This window comes from Peromyscus californicus, unplaced genomic scaffold (genome assembly GCF_007827085.1).
Source record: "Peromyscus californicus insignis strain IS unplaced genomic scaffold, ASM782708v3 Scaffold_21__1_contigs__length_65335640, whole genome shotgun sequence".
NCBI classification, from domain to species: Eukaryota; Metazoa; Chordata; class Mammalia; order Rodentia; family Cricetidae; genus Peromyscus; species Peromyscus californicus.
Genome location: NW_026294514.1, coordinates 24,710,253 through 24,730,513, shown reverse-complemented (window position 1 = coordinate 24,730,513; position 20,261 = coordinate 24,710,253). Strand labels below are relative to the sequence as shown.

Here is a 20,261-nt window from a genome sequence, read left to right as displayed (position 1 = left end):
AAATGGTATCTGCAGAACTGCTTTGCACGGTATAAAAATATGCTTTGTTTCACAACTTGGCTTTTCACATAACCTCTTACCATTAATTTGCCTAACAGACATTGATCGCCCTAAAGGACTGGCATTCACTGATGTGGATGTCGATTCCATCAAAATTGCTTGGGAAAGCCCACAGGGGCAAGTTTCCAGGTACAGGGTGACCTACTCAAGCCCTGAGGATGGAATCCATGAGCTTTTCCCTGCACCTGACGGTGAAGAAGACACCGCAGAGCTACAAGGCCTCAGGCCGGGTTCTGAGTACACAGTCAGTGTGGTTGCCTTGCACGATGATATGGAGAGCCAGCCCCTGATTGGAATCCAGTCCACAGGTATATCGTTAACTAACTGCACCACCCGAGTGCTTACGGGAGCAGCGGCTTTATGCCCTGCTGACATTATACTGTACTGGGCTATTGATTCCCATGGTAGGGAGAGTAGAAAAATGCCCTCAAACGCTTAGGAAAGGCCTTCTTTACCGAGGAATGGTAACGCACAATAGAAGTTAGGTGACATTAGTTACCTAAGTCTAGTAAAAAGAAATTTAGAGTAGCTTAGCATATATATACACATATGTGTATATATATGTGTGTGTGTATGTATATATATATTATATATATTTGAAGACCATAAAGTAAGACATTTGAAGATGATACTAAACTGTGGATTATTTCCTAAGTGACACACCTCTGTAGCTAACTCCCCACACACATACATGAAGGAAAGAATCTAGAATCATAGAGCTTACTCTGAGAAAGGACCCTAAACCAGGCAGTTCCTTGAAGCATGGTCTAAGAACACCTGGGAACGTCTTCCCTGAGCAGATAGCCTGTGCTGGTGCGTCACTTGCTTGAAGGATTCTCATGCAAACACAGTGGTTAGGGCAGGTGCTTCCTCCAATCCCTTGTCCTCCTGTGCTTGACTTCTGAAGCAGGGTGAGAGTGCTCAAAGCGTGTGGAAGCGACCATCTGTGTGACTGCTCTCAGCCGCTCTCTCCTGCCTCTGTTGTGAACCAATTTTCTTCTTACGCCGCACTGCAGAGAAAACTTCACATTTAGCAATGATATTTGCCATGGGGTCCAAATAAAAGAGACAATAAAAGCCCAATTCCATCTCGTGAATGGAACACTCTGTGAAATGGTTTACCATATGAAGATAAATCTATATAGAAAAGGGGCCATTGCTCATCTTTTTCATACAAAAGAAAAGAAAAATCAATTCGAATGACCAAGAAGGCAATTCAGCTCTTGGTTTTAAAAGGGGTGGGAAGATAAGACCTTTTAAAACCCAAAGTCTATTAGAGGCCTGACATTTACCCAGGTGTTTTCAGTGATTCTGAGAATTGCTGGTATAAAACACACTTCCCTCTTGTGTATCCCTTCTTATTACCGGTTTGTGCTGAATCTCTGCTGGGCCTGGGAGCCCTCCCAGCCCCTACAACAACAACAACAACCCCATTCTACTTCTTAAAAGTCGCTTTGCTTTCCCTTTCCCCCATTCTCTCTGAGATCATTTTTTAACCAATGATCATCCTGACAGCCATTCCTGCTCCAACCAACCTGAAGTTCACTCAGGTGACACCCACCAGCTTCAGTGCCCAGTGGACAGCACCCAACGTGCAGCTCACTGGCTATCGAGTACGGGTGACCCCGAAGGAGAAGACGGGACCAATGAAGGAAATCAACCTTTCTCCAGACAGCTCATCTGTGGTTATATCCGGGCTCATGGTAAGGAGTGAGCTTACATCCCTGGAATAAGGAAGTAGGTCGTTTCACAGCCTTTATCAGAGAACAGCAGTGTAATCTCATAATAAGTAGAACGTTCTTTCCTTCTACCATCAAATAATTTTGTTATAAATGTATGCAATAGGATTCTTTTATGTTGAGCCGAGGTTTTCTAGATGACTGTTGGATTAGAATGGTCGAAATAGCATTGAATTTTGTGCAATTCTTTGGCAGGTATTAATAAGTATTTTGCTTTTTTTTTTTTAAAGGTTGTACTCTGTAGGGATCTATTTATAGATCTACTGGCTGAATTTATGGCTTTTATGAGTGGCATTTCCTTGGCAGGAAGCATTCTCCAGTTAGTGCCAACCTAACCTGACACTACCCTCATTAAAACATCTAAACATCGGGGGCTGGAGAGATGGTTCAGAGGTTAAGAGCACTGACTGATCTTCCAGAGGTCCTGAGTTCAATTCCTAGCAACCACATGGTGGCTCACAACCATCTGAAATGAGATCTGGTGCCCTACAGTCATACATGTTGTACACATAATAAATAATAACAAAAAAAAGAACATTTAAACATCAGCTGGGTGTGTTAGCACATGCCTAGAATCCCAGCACTAGGGAGGCAGAGGCAGGTAAATCTCTTGAGTTCTAGGCCAGTCTGACCTACAGGATGGGTTCCAGGACAGCCAGAAATACATGGAGAAATCTTGTCTCAAACAAACAAACAAACAAACATCATTTTTTTCTAGACATGCAGCAAAATATCCAGCATCCCTAAGGGGTTGATGGACATCTTAACACAAGACCAGTTCCAGGGGAAGCAGAAAAGAGATCAGAGACAAAATAGTAACTTTCTCTTGCCTCTTTGTGATCAAAAAAACAAAGAAACAAAGAAACAATATAGGTGTGATTTATATCTGTCAGCTACCTCCAGTGACCCACTTGTCTCTTGATGCATGAGGAATGTAGATGCACAGTCGTACTTGGTAGATTAGGCTGGCCTCGAATCCACAGAGATCCATTAAAGGCATATACCATCACACCTTGATATGCCTGGCATTTTATACAGATGCTGGGGATTGGAACTCTGGTTCCCATAAAGGAAAAAGAAAAAAAAAGGCTAATATTGATTTTTCTTATTCTTTTTATTACCACTTTAGTATAAATAGGTAATTTGTGGGTTACTTGGACTTAACCCCTGGCAACATTTTAAAAATTCGTCCAATTTAAATCTGTTGTCAATCATAGGTAAAAGTGAAGTTAATCTGAGAATTTGAAGTGTTGTGGGTTTTACAGATTGTCTTTTATACATTTCTCTAATGCTTTAATAGAACTCTCTAGGCTTTATGCAATACCCTTGCAAAAGCTTCTCATGACCTTACTTCTAGGTGGCCACCAAATATGAAGTCAGTGTCTATGCTCTCAAGGACACATTGACGAGCAGACCAGCCCAGGGAGTCATCACAACTCTAGAGAGTAAGTAATCAAACGTTTTAATCTGGACAAACCTTCAGTGTAAGTAGAAAGTGAAGGTGGGAAAGTGATCTCTTAGACCATTAATTTAACAATAGAATTTGGAAATTGCTAGAATAGCTGATCTTTTTGATAATCCACTTTGCATGCCATCTAGAAAATGGCCTGCTGAAACAAAACGGAATCACTTCATTCCCGTGGGTTAAAACCCACAGCTCATGTGAGGATTTGTTTTCATAGAGTTCAGTTTGGGGAGGATGAACTGGCTTCTGCTGTAGGAAAGACAGGGCTAAATTAGGTCCACGATCTAGTTCTCTGCTTTATCAATTACTTGATATGCATTCTTTTAGCGGTCATGGAACATGTCTATTTGACCATCTATGGAATGATGAAGGGAGAAGATGCCTTATAAAAATGACAGAATACTTCTATCCATGCTTATGTTATTACTAATTAACTGTGTTAGGATTCCTACCACACAGTTTTACATTACAGTAAATTAATCATTGTAATACTTGTTTAAAAGATTTCTGGATACTACAGAGTCAGCCCTGGGAACCACTGGTAGTATTGATAAAGCTTTTCAGTTTCTTCAAAAGAAAGACATGAGAATAAATATTTTCCTATTAACTAAATACCGTTGACCTTTCTTTGTGAATGCCAATGGGGGGTAACCTACACATTATTAATCAGTGCATTTCCTGCAGTGAATGTATTTGTACAGTGAGGAAGTGTTTTAAACTATCAAAACCTTCCATGTATGAGCCCAGCATGCATTAATCTCTAGCTATGTTCCTATACAGATGTCAGTCCTCCAAGAAGGGCCCGTGTGACAGACGCTACGGAGACTACCATCACTATTAGCTGGCGAACAAAGACGGAGACAATCACTGGCTTCCAAGTCGACGCCATCCCAGCCAATGGCCAGACCCCAGTTCAGAGAACCATCAGCCCAGACGTCAGAACCTATACCATCACAGGTCAGTGTGCTCAACAGTCTGACTGTGTGCCCTCACAGCAGTCTGACTGTGTGCCCCCACAGCATAAACTGGCCAATTAGTTATTCCAAAACCAGTGTTTTATGAGAACAGTTTAAAAATGATTGCCATCCCATGATATTTTACTTCCTGACTTTTGTTTGACCTATAAATTTCATCATTTTTTTTCCACAAAATGCTAATTATTATTTAAAGAAAATGTACACCCATAGTCACAGGCAGGAGTCTGAGGCAGGAGGATGTAAGTTTGAGACCAGACATAGTGAAACTCTTAATTTTTTTTTTAAAAAAAGTTAATACAGAAAACAAAAAGATACAAATGAGTAGTGTACAGTTCTTAGCATTAGCATGACTATATTTTAAAAAGTATAATGAAACTTATAATTACAAACAGCACTACATGCTTGGTGGTGGTGGTGGTGGTGGTGGTGGCGCACTCCTTTAATCCCAGTACTTGGGAGGCAGAGGCAGGTGGATCTCTGTGAGTTCAAGGCCAGCCTGGTCAACAGAGCAAGTTCTAGGACAGCTGGGGATACACAGAGAAACTCTGTCACAAAAAACCAAGAAAGAAAAAAAAAAAAACTAAGAAAACAAACAACAAACAGTATTACATGTTGTTGTTGGTTGTTTTTCGCTTATGCTCTTTTGGGGGGCTCACCACCCAGGTCCCAAATAAATATACACAGAGACTTATTATTACTTATAAATGTCCAGCCTTAGCTTGGCTTATTTCTAGCTAGCTTTTCTTAACTTATATTATTCCATCTGTCTTTTGCCTCTGGGCTTTTACCCTTCTCTATTTCTGGATATCTTTTCTTTCCTTCCAGGCTGTCTGGATAGCTGGGTGTCTGGGTAGCTGGGTAGCTAGGTGGCTGGTCCCTGGAGTCCTCCTCCTCCTCATCTCATTCCTTCTCTCCTCTAATGTTCTCCTCCTTGTATTTATTCTCTCTGCCTGCCAGCCCCACCTATCCTTTCTCCTTGCTATTGGCCATTCAGCTCTTTATTAGACCAATCAGGTATTTTAGACAGGCAAAGTAACACAGCCTCACAGTGTTAAATGCAATATAAAAGAATGCAATACGTCTTTGCATCATTAAACAAATGTTCCACAGTATAAACAAGTGTAACAAGTCTTAAAATAATATTCCACAACAACATATAATAAAGGTCAAAGTATAATCAGAGATTAATAATCAGAGTTCAGTATCAGGGACATAAGTGACTATCTTTTGAAATGGGTTTCTCATTAATAGTGTCCACACCATGATGCATTTTACTGTTCTCCTGTGGACTGCTTCTGTAGCCTACAAAAATTTGGGATGGTAGAGGAGTCAAGGAAATTGCAGGCAAGCATGAGAACTCCCCTATAAAATATGAACCAATAAAAGGTGTGTCTTTTTAAATTCCAGGTTTACAACCAGGCACTGACTATAAGATCTACCTGTATACTCTGAATGACAATTCCCGGAGCTCCCCTGTGATCATCGATGCCTCCACTGGTAAGGAAATGTCAACTGATACATAATGGAGTCAACCACGTAAACTTGAGAACTAAGTGGGAAGCTGGGATTCCCATGGGATAGCTCCCAGGACCCTCCGGTTCTCCCTACTTGGTTTGCTCGGGTTGGGCACAAGTGTGAATACTTTCCTGGCTGTTCATGTTCTAAGACATCATTTGGTTTCCTTTCAGCCATCGATGCCCCATCCAACCTGCACTTCCTGACCACCACACCCAACTCCTTGCTGGTATCATGGCAGGCACCCCGTGCCAGGATTACCGGCTACATTATCAAGTACGAGAAGCCTGGATCCCCACCCCGAGAAGTGGTCCCTCGGCCCCGGCCTGGTGTCACGGAGGCCACCATTACTGGTATTGCTTCCATGCTGCGATTTTTTTCCCCCTTAATTATAGATACCCCAAATCTAGAATACTTCCCAACTGTGTCTTTGCTGTTTTGTGGGAATGGGATGCCCGGCACTCTGGAAGGCATTCTTCTCTTTAGGGACAGTGCTGTTCTCAAAAGGCCTGAGCATGTAATTTCAGTGACATCACATGATATAGCTAGATGTATTGCTCTTTGATGGAAGTTCACCTATTTTTTTCATTATTTTTGCCCCCCCCATAAGATAAATCATATCTTATAGTATCCCCTGGATGTTGGAGTCCCTGTAGAACAGATAGCAGGAATCACAGCTTCTTAGCTGCATCTGTGGGACAAGAAAATAGAATCTGGTATGGGAAGACTTGAGTGAGCTGGATTTTTGCACTGTCATTGAAGGCTGCCAGTGATTAGACCTAAACAGAAGTCTGAAGTCTGCGATGCTTGCCCCCAGATGTATATTCCACTGGTGGCCTACAGTGTTGATAGGTTATCTACTATTAATACTGCCGATCAATACTGTCCATACTGAAAGAATACTCCAGTAAGGTTACCGTGACACTGCCTTTTCAAGTGTCAGCTGTGACTGGAAGATGGCTAGCTGGCTGGGTGGCCTTTGTGCGCAGAGTCTCTGGAGGTAGCTAGAAGGAAAGCTGGTTTTACCTTTGAAGACTCGAGACAGCTGGGAGGAAGGCTTGCTCCCCACTAGCCTTTGCCGGTGACTCCTGCTGGACTGGCCGAGTCTGCCAACATAACAAAATGGCTGTGTGTCCCACCACCAGGTCTGGAGCCAGGAACCGAGTACACCATCTACGTCATTGCCCTGAAGAACAACCAGAAGAGCGAGCCGCTGATTGGGAGAAAAAAGACAGGTAAAGACTCAATAATAACCCGTGATTGGCTTGCAGGGTGAAGTTCTCTACGTTGTGATATGTTTCTCACGGGTTATGTTTTCTAGCAGTATGGCTTATATATCATACTCTTTGACAGGGATCACCCAACATCGCCCAAAGCTATTTGATTTATTTATTTCTCTACAACCTAAAGCCTTATTCAACTTCCAGAAATTCAAACTAAACAAAACAAAACTTTTTAATGGTGGGAGTAAAAGCTTCCCTCTTTGTCGTGATTTATTCCTTTGGTTTCTGAAATTTCAAATGCTTGAGTTGCAAAGGCTTCATTGGAGCAGAGGTGACTTTCTATGGGCTCGGCGGTTCAAAGCTTTGTCTGTATGAGAAGTTCATACTAACATTTTTTTTTTCCCCTGTCTGCACTATAAAGAAATCTGTGAGGAAAATCAAGATTTCTTTCTAGAAAGTGGTTTGTGATCTGAGAACCGCTGATTGGCTAGCAGCCTCGATCGGGTTGATGAACAGTTGTTGCCTGGATTGATGGTGATTGTTGCTTCTTCCTCGAGCTTACCGCGCTTTGCTTTTTTTTGGCTCTAACCTCTCTTTGGCTAGATGAGCTTCCCCAGCTGGTTACCCTTCCACACCCCAATCTTCATGGACCAGAGATTTTGGATGTTCCCTCCACAGTTCAAAAGACCCCCTTCATCACCAACCCTGGGTATGACACCGAAAATGGTATTCAGCTTCCTGGCACAACCCACCAACAACCCAGTGTTGGGCAACAAATGATCTTTGAGGAACATGGCTTTAGGCGGACCACACCACCCACCGCGGCCACCCCCGTCAGGCTTAGGCCAAGACCATACGTGCCGAATGTAGATGAGGAGGTCCAAATCGGTCATGTTCCCAGGGGAGACGTAGACTACCACCTCTACCCTCATGTTCCGGGGCTCAATCCAAATGCCTCTACAGGACAAGAAGCTCTCTCTCAAACAACCATCTCTTGGACGCCATTCCAGGAGAGTTCTGAGTACATCATTTCATGTCATCCTGTTGGCACCGATGAGGAGCCCTTACAGGTAACTAAATATTTTCTCTCTTTTTGTAACTTTGTCAACCAGAAGCCACCAAAGCTTTCATGTCAGATGTCTATTCTCCCAGGACTCCTAGAAAGATGTCACAACTCTAGGAGTTGTTTATTTTCATATCTCATTGTAGCTCTGGAGGATTAGCCAGAGAGTGTCACTGAGTTCACCCTGGTAGAGAGAATGAAATTATTTTTATTATTCTCACACACTGGAGGCTACTTAGTGAGATGGATAGAAAAGAAGGAAAAATATTCTACTTTTATATGAAGTCTGAAATGCCACCCTTGTCCTTGAAAAGTCACATTATCTTTGATGTGTCTAGGAAGATTAGATGAACCTTTGGGTACCAGCTGTTATGAGAGATTGATTCTCCAAAACCCTATTCTTTAATTTGTCCCATAGGTGCTAGAATCAATTTTTATTGTGTTATTTTTAGAAAGCGGCAGAAATTTAAAAGTTGACTATACTGGAGGACACTTGTTTGCTTAGAAACTTCAGTCTAGGGATATGGCCAGTGCTTTAGGAAAATCCAAGTTCTCGGGTGATGGCACCTTGCCTGGCATGTGCCTGTCTCCCATGATGTCCATCCATGTTTATGAAGAGTTTTTTTGCCCCGGAGTTCTAGGAAGCCACAGGATTCAGAGGAGGCTGGTATAGTGGAGGGTATTTCTGGTCATTGTGGCCCAACTAGATAGAAAAATCTAGCAGAAATGATGGCTCATTTAACATCTCATCCTGACTGGGTGGGAATCCTAGATAACCCACCTCCGCCCAGCTCTCCCTTCGCTCTTTTTTTAAACGGGGAGGGTTACTAATGGGATAGGGGAGCTCATGCCCACTTGTCATTGTAATGCTGTCTCCCCCCTGCTCTGGATGTACAGTTCCAAGTTCCTGGGACTTCCACTAGTGCCACCCTGACCGGCCTCACCCGAGGGGTCACCTACAACATTGTAGTTGAGGCACTGCAGAACCAGAGGAGGCACAAGGTTCGGGAAGAGGTGGTGACTGTGGGCAACACAGGTAAGTATACCGCTGTCCTGGTCAGGCTCACGCTACCTGCTGGGTCGCCCCGGAGAAGGCTTTGTCTGTCGTTCCTTGTTATCTCTGAACTTAGGGAAGTTGAGGCCACACAGCAGCTGGGAATTCCCCTTGTGCAACCCTAGGGTGTCCACTAACACGTATGTATGATTGACGGGCCTGGGAGGATGCTAATGTCATTTAGTCCGATACTCTTTGTCTCCTCCATTGAGGATCTAGTTGATAGAGGCAATGGTTTCTGGGTACTTTTTACTATTCTCTTGTCCCTTACTCTGTGGTCCTCTTCAACGTTTCTAACCCAAACAGAATACCTTCTGGTCTTGCTTGGCAACATTAAGTGATGGCTTAGATTTTTTGTTCCTAATGTAAAATATTACCAACATTGCCCCTTTCTTTCCAAAGAGCTCTCTATTCGAAATTTCAATTCTATATACTTCTTTGTTTTCTTTTTTTTTAGATGTACTTATTTTAATTTTATGTGTATGGGTGTTTTGCCTGCATGTATGTCTGTGTGCAACATGCATGCAGCACCCACGGAGGCCAGAAGAGGGCGCGGGATCCTCTGGAACTGGAGTTACAGATGGTTGTTAGCCTCCATGTGGGTGCTAGAACCTACACCAGGTCCTCTAGAAAAGCAGCCAGTGCTCTTAACTACTGATCCATCTCTCCAGTCCCTTTATGTGTGTTTTAATACCCTTTATTATATATATATTAATTTCATGTGGCATACATGCAAGATCTTAATAAAGGTTAAATGGCCATCACACAAACTTAATAAAGATTAAATGACCACCATGAAACATCTTAATAAAGGTTAAATGACCACCATGAAATGTCTTAATAAAGGTTACATGATCACCATGAAACATCTTAATAAAAGTTAAATGACCACTGTGCAACATGTTAATAAATGTTAAATGGCCCCCATGCAACATGTTAAATGTTAAATGATCCCCATGCAACATCTTAATAAAGGTTGAATGACCTCCATGCAACATCTTAATAAAGGTTAAATGGCCCCCATGCAGCATCTTAATAAAGGTTAAATGGCCCCCATGCAGCATCTTAATAAAGGTTGAATGACCTCCATGCAACATCTTAATAAAGGTTAAATGGTCACCAGTCAACGTCTTAACAAAGGTTAAATGACCTTAATCATGAAACATCTTAGTAAAGGTTGAATGACCCTTGACTCTTCTGTGTGTCCCCTGGAAAATCTTTGGAAACCACTGTGTGCCATTTGGCTTTCTAAGGTGCAGTAGCTAAAGACTGGCCGTGGAACATGAGCTAGGGAATAACAGAAAGTGTGAATCTCAAGTCTTCTATCACTGTAAGGAACCTCTTCCACGTCGCAGGACTTCTGTGTAGGACCAGTTTCTTGGGTTCAGTCTCCCTCCTCTGAGAAAAGACTGCTGCTTTCCTCGTAAACTAAGCAGTTGCCTGGCTGGCAGTGCAGAAGTGGGCAGACAGTTGGTATGACATCCACAGTAATGAATATTCGCCTTTTGTGGGTTCCCTAGTAAAGTGCCACATGAAAGGCCTTTTCAAAAGCGTAGGGGGGGCTGGAGAGATGGCTCAGAGGTTAAGAGCACTGACTGCTCTTCCAGAGGTCCTGAGTTCAATTCCCAGCAACCACATGGTGGCTCACAACCATCTGTAATGAGATCTGGTGCCCTCTTCTGGCCTGCAGACATACATGCTGTATACATAATAAATAAATAAATCTTTAAAAAAAGATATTATTAAAAAAAAAAAAAAAAAAAAGCGTAGGGGTTTTCATGCTTTCCCACATTGTTTTCTTGAAGGTGGGGTGTGTTTCAGACAGAATCTTACTAGACAGTCTGGGCTGGAGGGAAACCTGCCCTGTAGCTCAGGCTCCATAGTACTGGAGTAGAATTCTAGCTCCGGGATGTTTTTAAAATAGTGAATCCCCATGTAAGAGTTTCAGCCCCTTCGTTTCTTTCCAACTCCTTATTCCATCTGTGTTCTCACTTACCATGTTCTCTTGGTCCTAAAACATTTTAGATTTTTTTTTTCATTCTTCCAGGATGAAGGCTTTTGAAATATTAGGCATTTCAAATATTGGTTGCATTTGTTCTTTTGATTTTTACACAATTAAAAGAAGTATCCACATGGGGGATTTAGAGTTGTAGTAAGTTAGCTTATTTAACATTTAGAGACTTAACTTGAGGTGTGCTTTATTTGTACATATTATACTTATTTATTCATTAGAAATGGGTACTAATGCTTGAACTGTAAATATGTCTGTGCACAATATACATGTTTGGTGGCTGTGGGATGCAGAACATGGCCCCTGAGACTGGGAAGTTAGAGACAGTTTGAGTCACTGTGTGGGTGCCGGGAACCTAAACCAGGTCCTCTGGAAGAGCAGGCAGTGCTCTTAACCCCCAGCCACCTCTCCAGCCCCCTGCACAGACAATGTTTTTAAAATAATTTTTAATTTTTAAAACAAAATTTTCTAAGACAGAGGGATAGATCTTGTGAGACCCACTGAGAATTTTTTACTTACTCCTAAGTTATCTGCATCATGGTGATTTCTCTTATTTGGAAAATCCATATTTGCCCAGTTTTATAGTAACTGTAAAAATCTAGGTTTTCAAAACTATTTTGTAAAAAAAAAATGCTATAATGTAAGTGAAGGTTGCGTTCTAATGTTACATAAAAAATGTCAAGACTTTTTTAGTATAAGCAAAGAATGGTGTCCAACAACAATGGTTGTTAATTACTCGCTAACAATAATTGTTAACGAGTAATTTCTGTATACTGATGAAGAGATGTCTTGGTTTCATGTAGCTTCTACAAGATCCTAAAGAGGTGGAGGTATTTATAATACTATTCTTATGTAATGGACGAGGAAAGGGAGGCAGAGAAATGTTAACTAGCTCAGAGAAATTTGTACCTCGAAGAAGCATCACTGCCCACGTTCATAACTAGTTTAAATTGTCTGAAGATCTGTGTAACTTACGTGAGGTAGATTTCCCAGAAGAGATCACGTTTCGAAACTGCAGACGGGAATGAAGGGAGATGGGTTTCTTTTACCCTGCGGCGTCAAGTGCGCACTGGCTGTATCAAAGCATTGCTGATGAGAATTATCTGTTATTGTTAGAGCTACTGGATTAGGTCATTGTACACAGTACGTCTGTTTCTATGTGTGGCCTGAAACCATCAATAAGATGTCTTTTTCCTCCCCCCCCCCCCCCTTCTCCTCCTTTGCTCCATAGTCAGTGAAGACTTGAACCAACAACCTACGGATGACTCCTGCTTTGACCCTTACACAGTCTCCCATTACGCCATTGGAGAGGAGTGGGAGCGATTGTCTGAATCTGGCTTTAAGCTCACATGCCAGTGCTTGGGCTTTGGCAGCGGCCATTTCAGATGTGATTCGTCTAGTGAGTAGCTTGCTTTGTCCATCGACCTACTCCTCCATCTCTTCCAGGCTCCTGCCTTCGCGCTAGTTGGCCACAGAAGCATGTTTGGCAGCTGCAGGCTCCTCCAAACATGATGCAAACAAAAGTATACTGTTTGACGCGAAGTAACATTTTGCATCATGGAAGAATGATGGGAAATTTTACTTGTCGACTGTTAACTGCATTTCAAGAGTTGTGTGCTAATCCAACTCTTCACTAAAACATGTTTGTAGCAGCGATACACGTTTTGAAGAGTTTAGTTATGTCTAACTTGATGAAATTAAAAACTCACCAAATTTCTTTCAATCTTTAGTGCTGAGTTAGGACAAAGGGGAACACACTCACAAACACCATCTTTCTCAACATAACCGACACACATGTATTGTAATACATGCACACATCACACACACACACACACACACACACACACACCTCACAGCCTAGATATCCCAAACACTGCTAGTAATATAAGGGAAAATATCTAGGTGATGCATTTAACTTTTTTTTTTTTTTTTTTTTTTTTAATTCGGAGCTGAGGACCGAACCCAGGGCCTTGCGCTTGCTAGGCAAGCATTCTACCACTGAGCTAAATCCCCAACCCCAGCATTTAACTTTTAAGGGTCCAGTTCAGGGCCTGTGAGATAGGTGACGGCAAGCCTGATGACTTGGAATCCATATGATGCCAGCTCCCACAAGTTGTCTTTGACCTCTATATATGAACTGTAGGACATGAATTTCCATATATACACATATACACATACATACACATGGAAATAAAAGTTTCAAAGTCAACTTTGGCTAGAAAATATTTGATTTTCAAATTTTCAAGAGGTTTGTGTTTTTTTTTTCCAAGTATTGGTGGAAATGATCCCAAGAATTATATACTGTGTCTAGAAGTTTAGTATTGGAGTATATAACCATTCACTTATTCTTTGTTTTTGGAGGTATAATTATTATGGGCAGTTTTTTTTTAATGTGGTAATCATTATGTCTTAAGTACAAGCCGGTGGACAGTTATAGAAACCATATTCCATGGAACGACATCTAACAGATCTCTAAAATTTTCCGTGCAACATTTTCCTTCACTTTATGTAAAATTGCTAAATCCAGACTGAAAGTATAAAGTCAAGAAGTGGTTTCGGGTGTACATAGACTTGTGTACTCAATGGAGCACAGTGGACTGACTATGCACCCTTGCTCGAGCCAGGGCGGGGAGAACGTTTGGCATTGACTAGGAGGTTTTTCAGTTCTGAGACGGAACCACATTGAAGTTTGCATGTTGTTCATGAGTCAGTACTTGTGCTCACAAATGTGGAGGCCTACAGTAATTTTACATGTGAGGCTTTGGCTCAACGTTCTTGGCTGGAATGCCATAATACTTTTACTTATAATTTAAGGGAGGCTGAATTATTGATAAGGTGGAAGAAACACTGTATTTTATAAGTGTCTTAAGTGTATTCTGTTTAGAATAAATCTTAGAGATTAAAAGGTCGTTTTACATATGACATTATGTACAGCTTGTGGTGACTGGCTACATCTTAGGATTTATCTATTTGTACAAGCCTAATTCACTGATTGGTCATCATTTTGTTTGTTGTTACATTTATTCTCTTGATTTATATGAATCAGGTGGTAGCAGGTAGATCCTAGCTGATTTCTCTTTAATGTTTAATTAAACAATTTTATATCTATGGTCGCCGCAAACCCCCAAATAGTTTTTTATTCTCCAATCCCATTTAGTTTTCCATGATTGTAAGGTTTAAAAAGCCCAATGAATCAATGATTAGACCTATGAAATGATTTTGGTAATAGTGTTGTCCTAACACCATCTTGGAAAATACTAAATATTAAATGTTATCATGAACGGTTTACCATAGGGAATGTGATCTTCGACTTTCCACTCTACGGATTCATGTCATGTCCCAGTATTCTGCCTGTCACGTGAGTCAAAACACAAGTAACTCTTTGCCTGTGATGTCCCCACCTTACAGAATGGTGCCATGACAATGGCGTGAACTATAAGATTGGAGAGAAGTGGGATCGCCAGGGAGAAAATGGCCAGCGGATGAGCTGCACGTGTCTTGGGAATGGAAAGGGAGAATTCAAATGCGACCCCCGTACGTCATCCTAATGGTTTCTAGACCCTTGAGTACTCTGACCTTCCTAACTGAGCTAAAACACTCATTCACAGGATGGGCTGGAGACGGTGGGTTTGTCAATGTTGTGGTCGGGAAATCAGTAGCATTCTTCAAAAGTCGTGACTGAATGTTACATCCAAGCCCTTTAACGGCTTTGATCATCTGCAGTGAAGTGTTATAAGTAGACTCGGCTTTTAAAATACGATTTCCACCTTCCCATTGGGCCTACTACGCTGAGGCTTTGAAACATCTCTTTCTGATTCACCTAAATTGCCGAGATGTGGCCTGTGCCCACGCAAGGCTATGGCAGGTGCATCAACTTAAGCTGCATGATTGTTCTTGGTCTTACAACTCTTTCTGATTTGTGCCCATGTGCAGATGAAGCAACGTGCTATGACGATGGGAAGACCTACCATGTAGGAGAACAGTGGCAGAAAGAATATCTCGGAGCTATTTGCTCCTGCACGTGTTTCGGGGGCCAGCGGGTAAGACTGGTGTTTCGGTAAAGTACAGAGGAGGCTCCAGCATGGATTTGCTGTGTGCATAGGGGTGCCTTCCCTCTTATGAAGAGTCCCTAAGATGGGACATGCCCTTCTCCTTGATAAAAATGTCAGCACCCCCACGCGTGACTATAGGCTGTCCTGTTTGTCCTCACCTGACCTGTAGCACTAAGCCTCCTCCAGCTCTGTGCTGACGGGCTAGCATCTCTGTGGCAGTATTGTTCATATGTTTAATAATACCTTGATCTAAGAAAATGCCACTATTTTGTGCCCTTGCTCAACCTAGAAATAGATCGCCTATCACTCTAATACTGAGCTGAGTAATAATGGACAAACAGGGAACAAGAAGAAGTGGCCCTGGCTCTTAATGACCTACTTGGGGACATTAAATTAGCATACCCTGCCAATCCAAGCTGATCACTAATTCTGACTAATACCGCTCTGGATGGGCTGGAATCAGCAGGAAGGCTCCATTGGAAAGAGAAACATAAACCGCCTGGGGTGTAGGATGCTAACATAAGGAGGGAGGGAAGAAAGCAGAGATGTGATCATCTTCCCGGGCCTAGGAAGAGCTGGTCCAGGGGGGTTCCAGCGAGGCAGTCTTCCCCATGGTGTCTTCTGTTAAGAAATTAGATTTGAGGAGGGAGAGAAGTATGGAGGGCTGAGAAGTTCATTACTAATGTAGTACTCCTCAGCCATTTTTAATATGTGCCCTTTTTCTATATATCAATTTATATTCCATCTCTTAACAATTAAAATTTCAAAATGACTTATAACTTGAAAGTAATAGACATAGAGCTAGGTGTGATGGGGCACTCCTTTAATCCCAGTACTCAGAGGCAGAGGCAGGGAGATCTCTGTGGGTTTGAGGCCAGTCTGGTCTACAAAGTGATTTCCAGGACAGCTAGGGCTGTTACACAGAGAAACCCTGTCTCAAAAAAAAAAAAAAAAAACAAAAAGAAAGAAAAAAAAATCTGGGAGCTAGAGAGATGGCTAAGTGGTTAGGAAAGAGCACTTGTTACTCAGACAGAGGACCCGGACCTGGTTCCTCTATTCACATGGTTCCTAATGACCACTCTCAGGAGAACTGATGCCCTCTTCTGGCTTCCCTGAGCACCAGGGACACATGGTACACATACATCCATGCAGGCAGGCACTCAACATAAGATAACAATATATAATAAATCGTTTTAAAAAGAGAAGGAAAATGCGCGGCAGCAGGAAGGATCCTGTGGATCACCAGACTCATTAGATCCCAGGGCAGCCCGTGGGATTGACAATCTCGTTCAGCCATAATGTGTTAAGTGCTCTCTCTCTCTCTCCCTCTGACAAACACAGAAGCAGATCATAAAACCCAGTCATCACAGTCTAACTGAGTGACTTTGTTGGAAGTAGACTTCCATCTTCCTTCATGACTTCTTTATAATTTATGAAGACGAAACCCTTTAAATAATGCCTGTCTCTAAATTTCTGAATGAAACCTAATGGTAGGGATTGTTCTGGTTTTATACCAAAGTGTAGCACAAATTCTAATTGGTCTTAATAATAAAAACCTGGAGTCAGATATTGGGGTAAATGCTGAAAGATGAGAGAAGTAAAGGAGCTGCCACTAGAGGGACTTCTTACCAAAAGACCGAAAGTCTGAGCTCCAGTCTTCTCTGGCCTTATATTCCTTTCTCCGCCCAGCCACATCATTTCCTGTCTCCACCTCCAAAGTGCTGAGATTAAAGGCATGTGCCTCCCAAGTACTGGGATCAAAGGCAAGAGATCCCAAGAGCTGGGATTAAAGGCATGAGCTTCTGGCTCTTTCTCTTTTAGACTGGATCAATCTCGTGTAGCCCAGGGTGGCCTTGAACTCCTGATCTTCCTGCTTCCTCCTCTCAAGTGCTGGGATTAAAGGTGTGTGCCACCACTGTCTGGTCTCTGTGGTTAACTAATCGCTAGCTCCACACTCTGATCTTCAGGCAAACTTTATTTGTTAGAGCACCACCCCAAAGCACCTTTATTGATTCTGCAAGTGGGTCTTGTGGGAAATAGGCTCTTTTTTTTTTTGAAGACAGGATTTCTCTGTAGTTTTGGTGCCTCTCCTGGATCTCGCTCTGTAGACCAGGCTGGCCTCAAACTCACAGAGATCCACCTGCCTGCCTCTGCCTCCCGAGTGCTGGGATTAAAGGCATGCACCACCACCGTCCGGCTAGGAAATAGGCTCTTAAATGGAGAAATATGTCAAATATTTAAATGATTGTATAAGAAAATGATTGTAGTATTTATTTGTTTATTTTTGAGGCAGGGTCTCTCTGTTATGTAACCCAGGCTATCCTGAAACTTACTATGTAGACCAGGCTGGCCTCAACTCCCAGCAATCTCCCTGCCTTTCCTCCTAAGTGATGGGATTAAAGGCATGCACCACCATTATCACCTGGCCTTTTCTCTTAATTTTTTTGAATTATAAAAGGAAAGTCTCATTCAAGTTTGGCAAAAGATGGCCACCAAACTGAAGGAACCCCCCCAGTCTGTGAGCTTCAGGGGCTAGAGCAGTGGAAGCCAGAGTTTGCACCTCTCTTTATGCCTTCCTCAGTATCTACTTCCGCTTCCCCTAGGGTTCCTGCTAATGGTGACATCTTCACCCATCAACTCATTTTTTCCTCCTTCCAGCTCAAGAACAACGAGAAAGTGAATCCCTTTCCAGCAAAACTCAGGAAGAAGCATAGGCCCATTGTGGGATCTTCCTGTATCCCGTCCCATCTCTGGCCAGGGCTGAGGCGACAGTGCTATTTAGGCTAGGGAGGTTTTAAAAGGGACCGGGAAGAGAAAGCGGCCAGTTAATCCAATTCTTCCTGAGGCCCACTGTGTCCTTTCTGGCTTCTTCTAAGTCATTCTTCTCCTCTGGCTGTTTCCTTCACTGGAAAGTGATAGAGTTTGTCCACATGCTCTAAGTCACTGTTAGGAGCCATGTGAGAAATCCTCCACCGAGAGTAGAAAGCCTATTGAGGAGGAAGGTGGGAGTGAGATGAGCAGAGCTTGAACAGGAAAAGAATCTAGCACATTTCAGAAGAAAGAAAAGCGGATGTGGACAGATATATAAGCGTAAGACATGGTAATAAGCCATGAAGGCATCATTGGAGCTTCCTGTTTGATTAACCGCTTATATTACCAGTGCATAAGAGCTGAAGTTTTTAAACTCGAGCACTAAATTCTGTCCTCAGGTTATCACAAACCCCATTTAACTTCATGTCTCTCTTCTCAGGGCTGGCGCTGTGACAACTGCCGCCGACCTGGGGCTGAACCCGGTCCTGACGGCTCCACCGGCCACACCTACAACCAGTATACTCAGAGATACCATCAGAGAACAAACACAGTAAGTGCACATAGCCCCCACCCCCAGCGCCTCCTTCTGAATTCGGTTAGGTGCATAATAAGGAGTCTGTGTATAGATAGATGCTTTTCTTTTGAGTGAACCAAATGATTTTTATTGGAGAGAAGTCTTTTATGGCTGGGGAGATAACTCAGTGCTGAAGACCCGAGATCAATCCCCAGAAACCATGTAAAAAAGCTGGGTGCTGTGGCAAGTGCTTGTAACCTCTTATAATCCCTTCAATGAGGCTGCAGAAATAGGGGGTCCCTGGAGCCAGCCAGCCTAGCCTAATCAGTGGGCTTCAGGCTCATGAGATCCTGTCTCAAAGTCAAAGGTAGGTAGCATCTGCATGTCACCCAAAGGTTAACTTCTGGCCCCTTACATACATACATACATACGTACATACATACATACACACATACATACACCCAGATGGACACACACATACACAGTCTGATGATCGACTTAACATAGAATTCTGTACCTTAGAACAGAATTATAACTTGTTGTAAGTTACTAAATTCCTGGGCATTGTCTATTGCTCAGTGCCTTGTTAGTCTTTTGAAACAAATCTCCCTCCACACTTCAGATTATTGCTACTAATGTTTTTCTTCTACTGTTACAGAATGTTAATTGCCCGATTGAGTGCTTCATGCCGTTAGATGTGCAGGCTGACAGAGACGACTCCAGAGAGTAATATTTTCAACCCGGAAGAACAAGTGTCTCTCTGTGGAGGTCAATCCACACCCGAGTGATGTTAGCGGACCCTCCATCTTTGAGCGTTCATTTCTCCCTTAAGCCTTTTGCTCTGGAGTCAAGTTCTCAGCTTCAGCTCAACTCACAGCTTGTCCAAGCACCACCCTGGGGAATGTTTTTAAACGGTGGCAGTTGGTTACCTTGTTCTGCTCCCGAGTATTCGGTACCACCCGGTATTGTTTAAGAGCATCAGAGATCCTTGTGATTTGGTCTGGGACCCATAGGGAAACACAGGTAGCCAACCAAGATGAAAAATATCTCAGTATCCAAAATCTTGAGTCAGAAAGTTCCCCAGACACTTACTTCTGCTCTCTATAACCATGTGGCCTGCAGCGCTGTCCGGAGGCATGTCCTGTGGCTGTGTGTTCAAACACCTCACAGTACTCACTCTGTTCCAACAGTTCTAATTGCCTAGAAATATCCTTCTCTTACCTGTTATTTATCAATTTTTCCCAGTATTTTTATACGGAAAAAATTGTATTGAAGACAGTATGCGGTTGAGAGGAATTCAGTATAATTCTGGTTGGTGATTATTTTTATACTGTACGTGCCAACGCTTTACTACTGTGGAAAGACAAGTGTTTTAATAAAAAGATTTACATTCCATGATGTGAAGGTCACTTTCTTTTTTAACATAAGGTGTTAAGGGAGAAAAAAAATCACAATCTTCATGGATGTCTTTTTCTTTTCAGTTCAACAAACATTTGAAAAGCCACAATGTGCTCGGCTGGGGTGACTTCTGTACATGAACCTCTGCCTGGCCCTACAGAAGCAGATTTAGATTTTGTCATTTGTGTCCTTGGCTGTGGTTCTGCCTTAACAGATTTAAGTGGATTCAAATATTTGTTATCCTTGCTAGCTAGTATTTTAGAAGTATAACTGAAGTAACTCAGTTTTTCTTAACATTTGTTTTCATTTTGTGTGTGTGTGTGTGTGTATGTGTGTGTACATACATGTATGTGCATGTGCCCATGGAGATCAGGAGGCC

The 20,261-nt window shown here is 42.4% G+C and overlaps 1 protein-coding gene across 12 annotated transcripts in view; it reads left to right on the top strand.

Annotated features, from left to right (window-relative positions):
• The window catches only part of Fn1 (fibronectin 1), a 73,275-nt gene extending 53,393 nt beyond the window's left edge, over positions 1 to 19,882 (top strand). For 2 of the 12 annotated variants that reach the window (XM_052749796.1, XM_052749800.1), the window contains 14 exons: positions 99 to 368; positions 1,576 to 1,763; positions 3,157 to 3,244; positions 4,045 to 4,221; positions 5,649 to 5,738; positions 5,930 to 6,109; positions 6,902 to 6,991; positions 7,943 to 8,049; positions 8,940 to 9,078; positions 12,339 to 12,506; positions 14,516 to 14,641; positions 15,041 to 15,147; positions 18,410 to 18,520; positions 19,143 to 19,882. In XM_052749796.1, the coding sequence (XP_052605756.1) occupies positions 99 to 368; positions 1,576 to 1,763; positions 3,157 to 3,244; positions 4,045 to 4,221; positions 5,649 to 5,738; positions 5,930 to 6,109; positions 6,902 to 6,991; positions 7,943 to 8,049; positions 8,940 to 9,078; positions 12,339 to 12,506; positions 14,516 to 14,641; positions 15,041 to 15,147; positions 18,410 to 18,520; positions 19,143 to 19,214 (1,913 nt within the window). In that variant the 3' untranslated portion in view covers positions 19,215 to 19,882. Of the gene's footprint in view, positions 1 to 98; positions 369 to 1,575; positions 1,764 to 3,156; positions 3,245 to 4,044; positions 4,222 to 5,648; positions 5,739 to 5,929; positions 6,110 to 6,901; positions 6,992 to 7,582; positions 8,050 to 8,939; positions 9,079 to 12,338; positions 12,507 to 14,515; positions 14,642 to 15,040; positions 15,148 to 18,409; positions 18,521 to 19,142 lie in introns of all 12 variants that reach the window. The other 10 variants (XM_052749791.1, XM_052749795.1, XM_052749790.1 and 7 more) reach the window with 5 other exon arrangements.
• Positions 19,883 to 20,261: the final 379 nt, after the last annotated feature.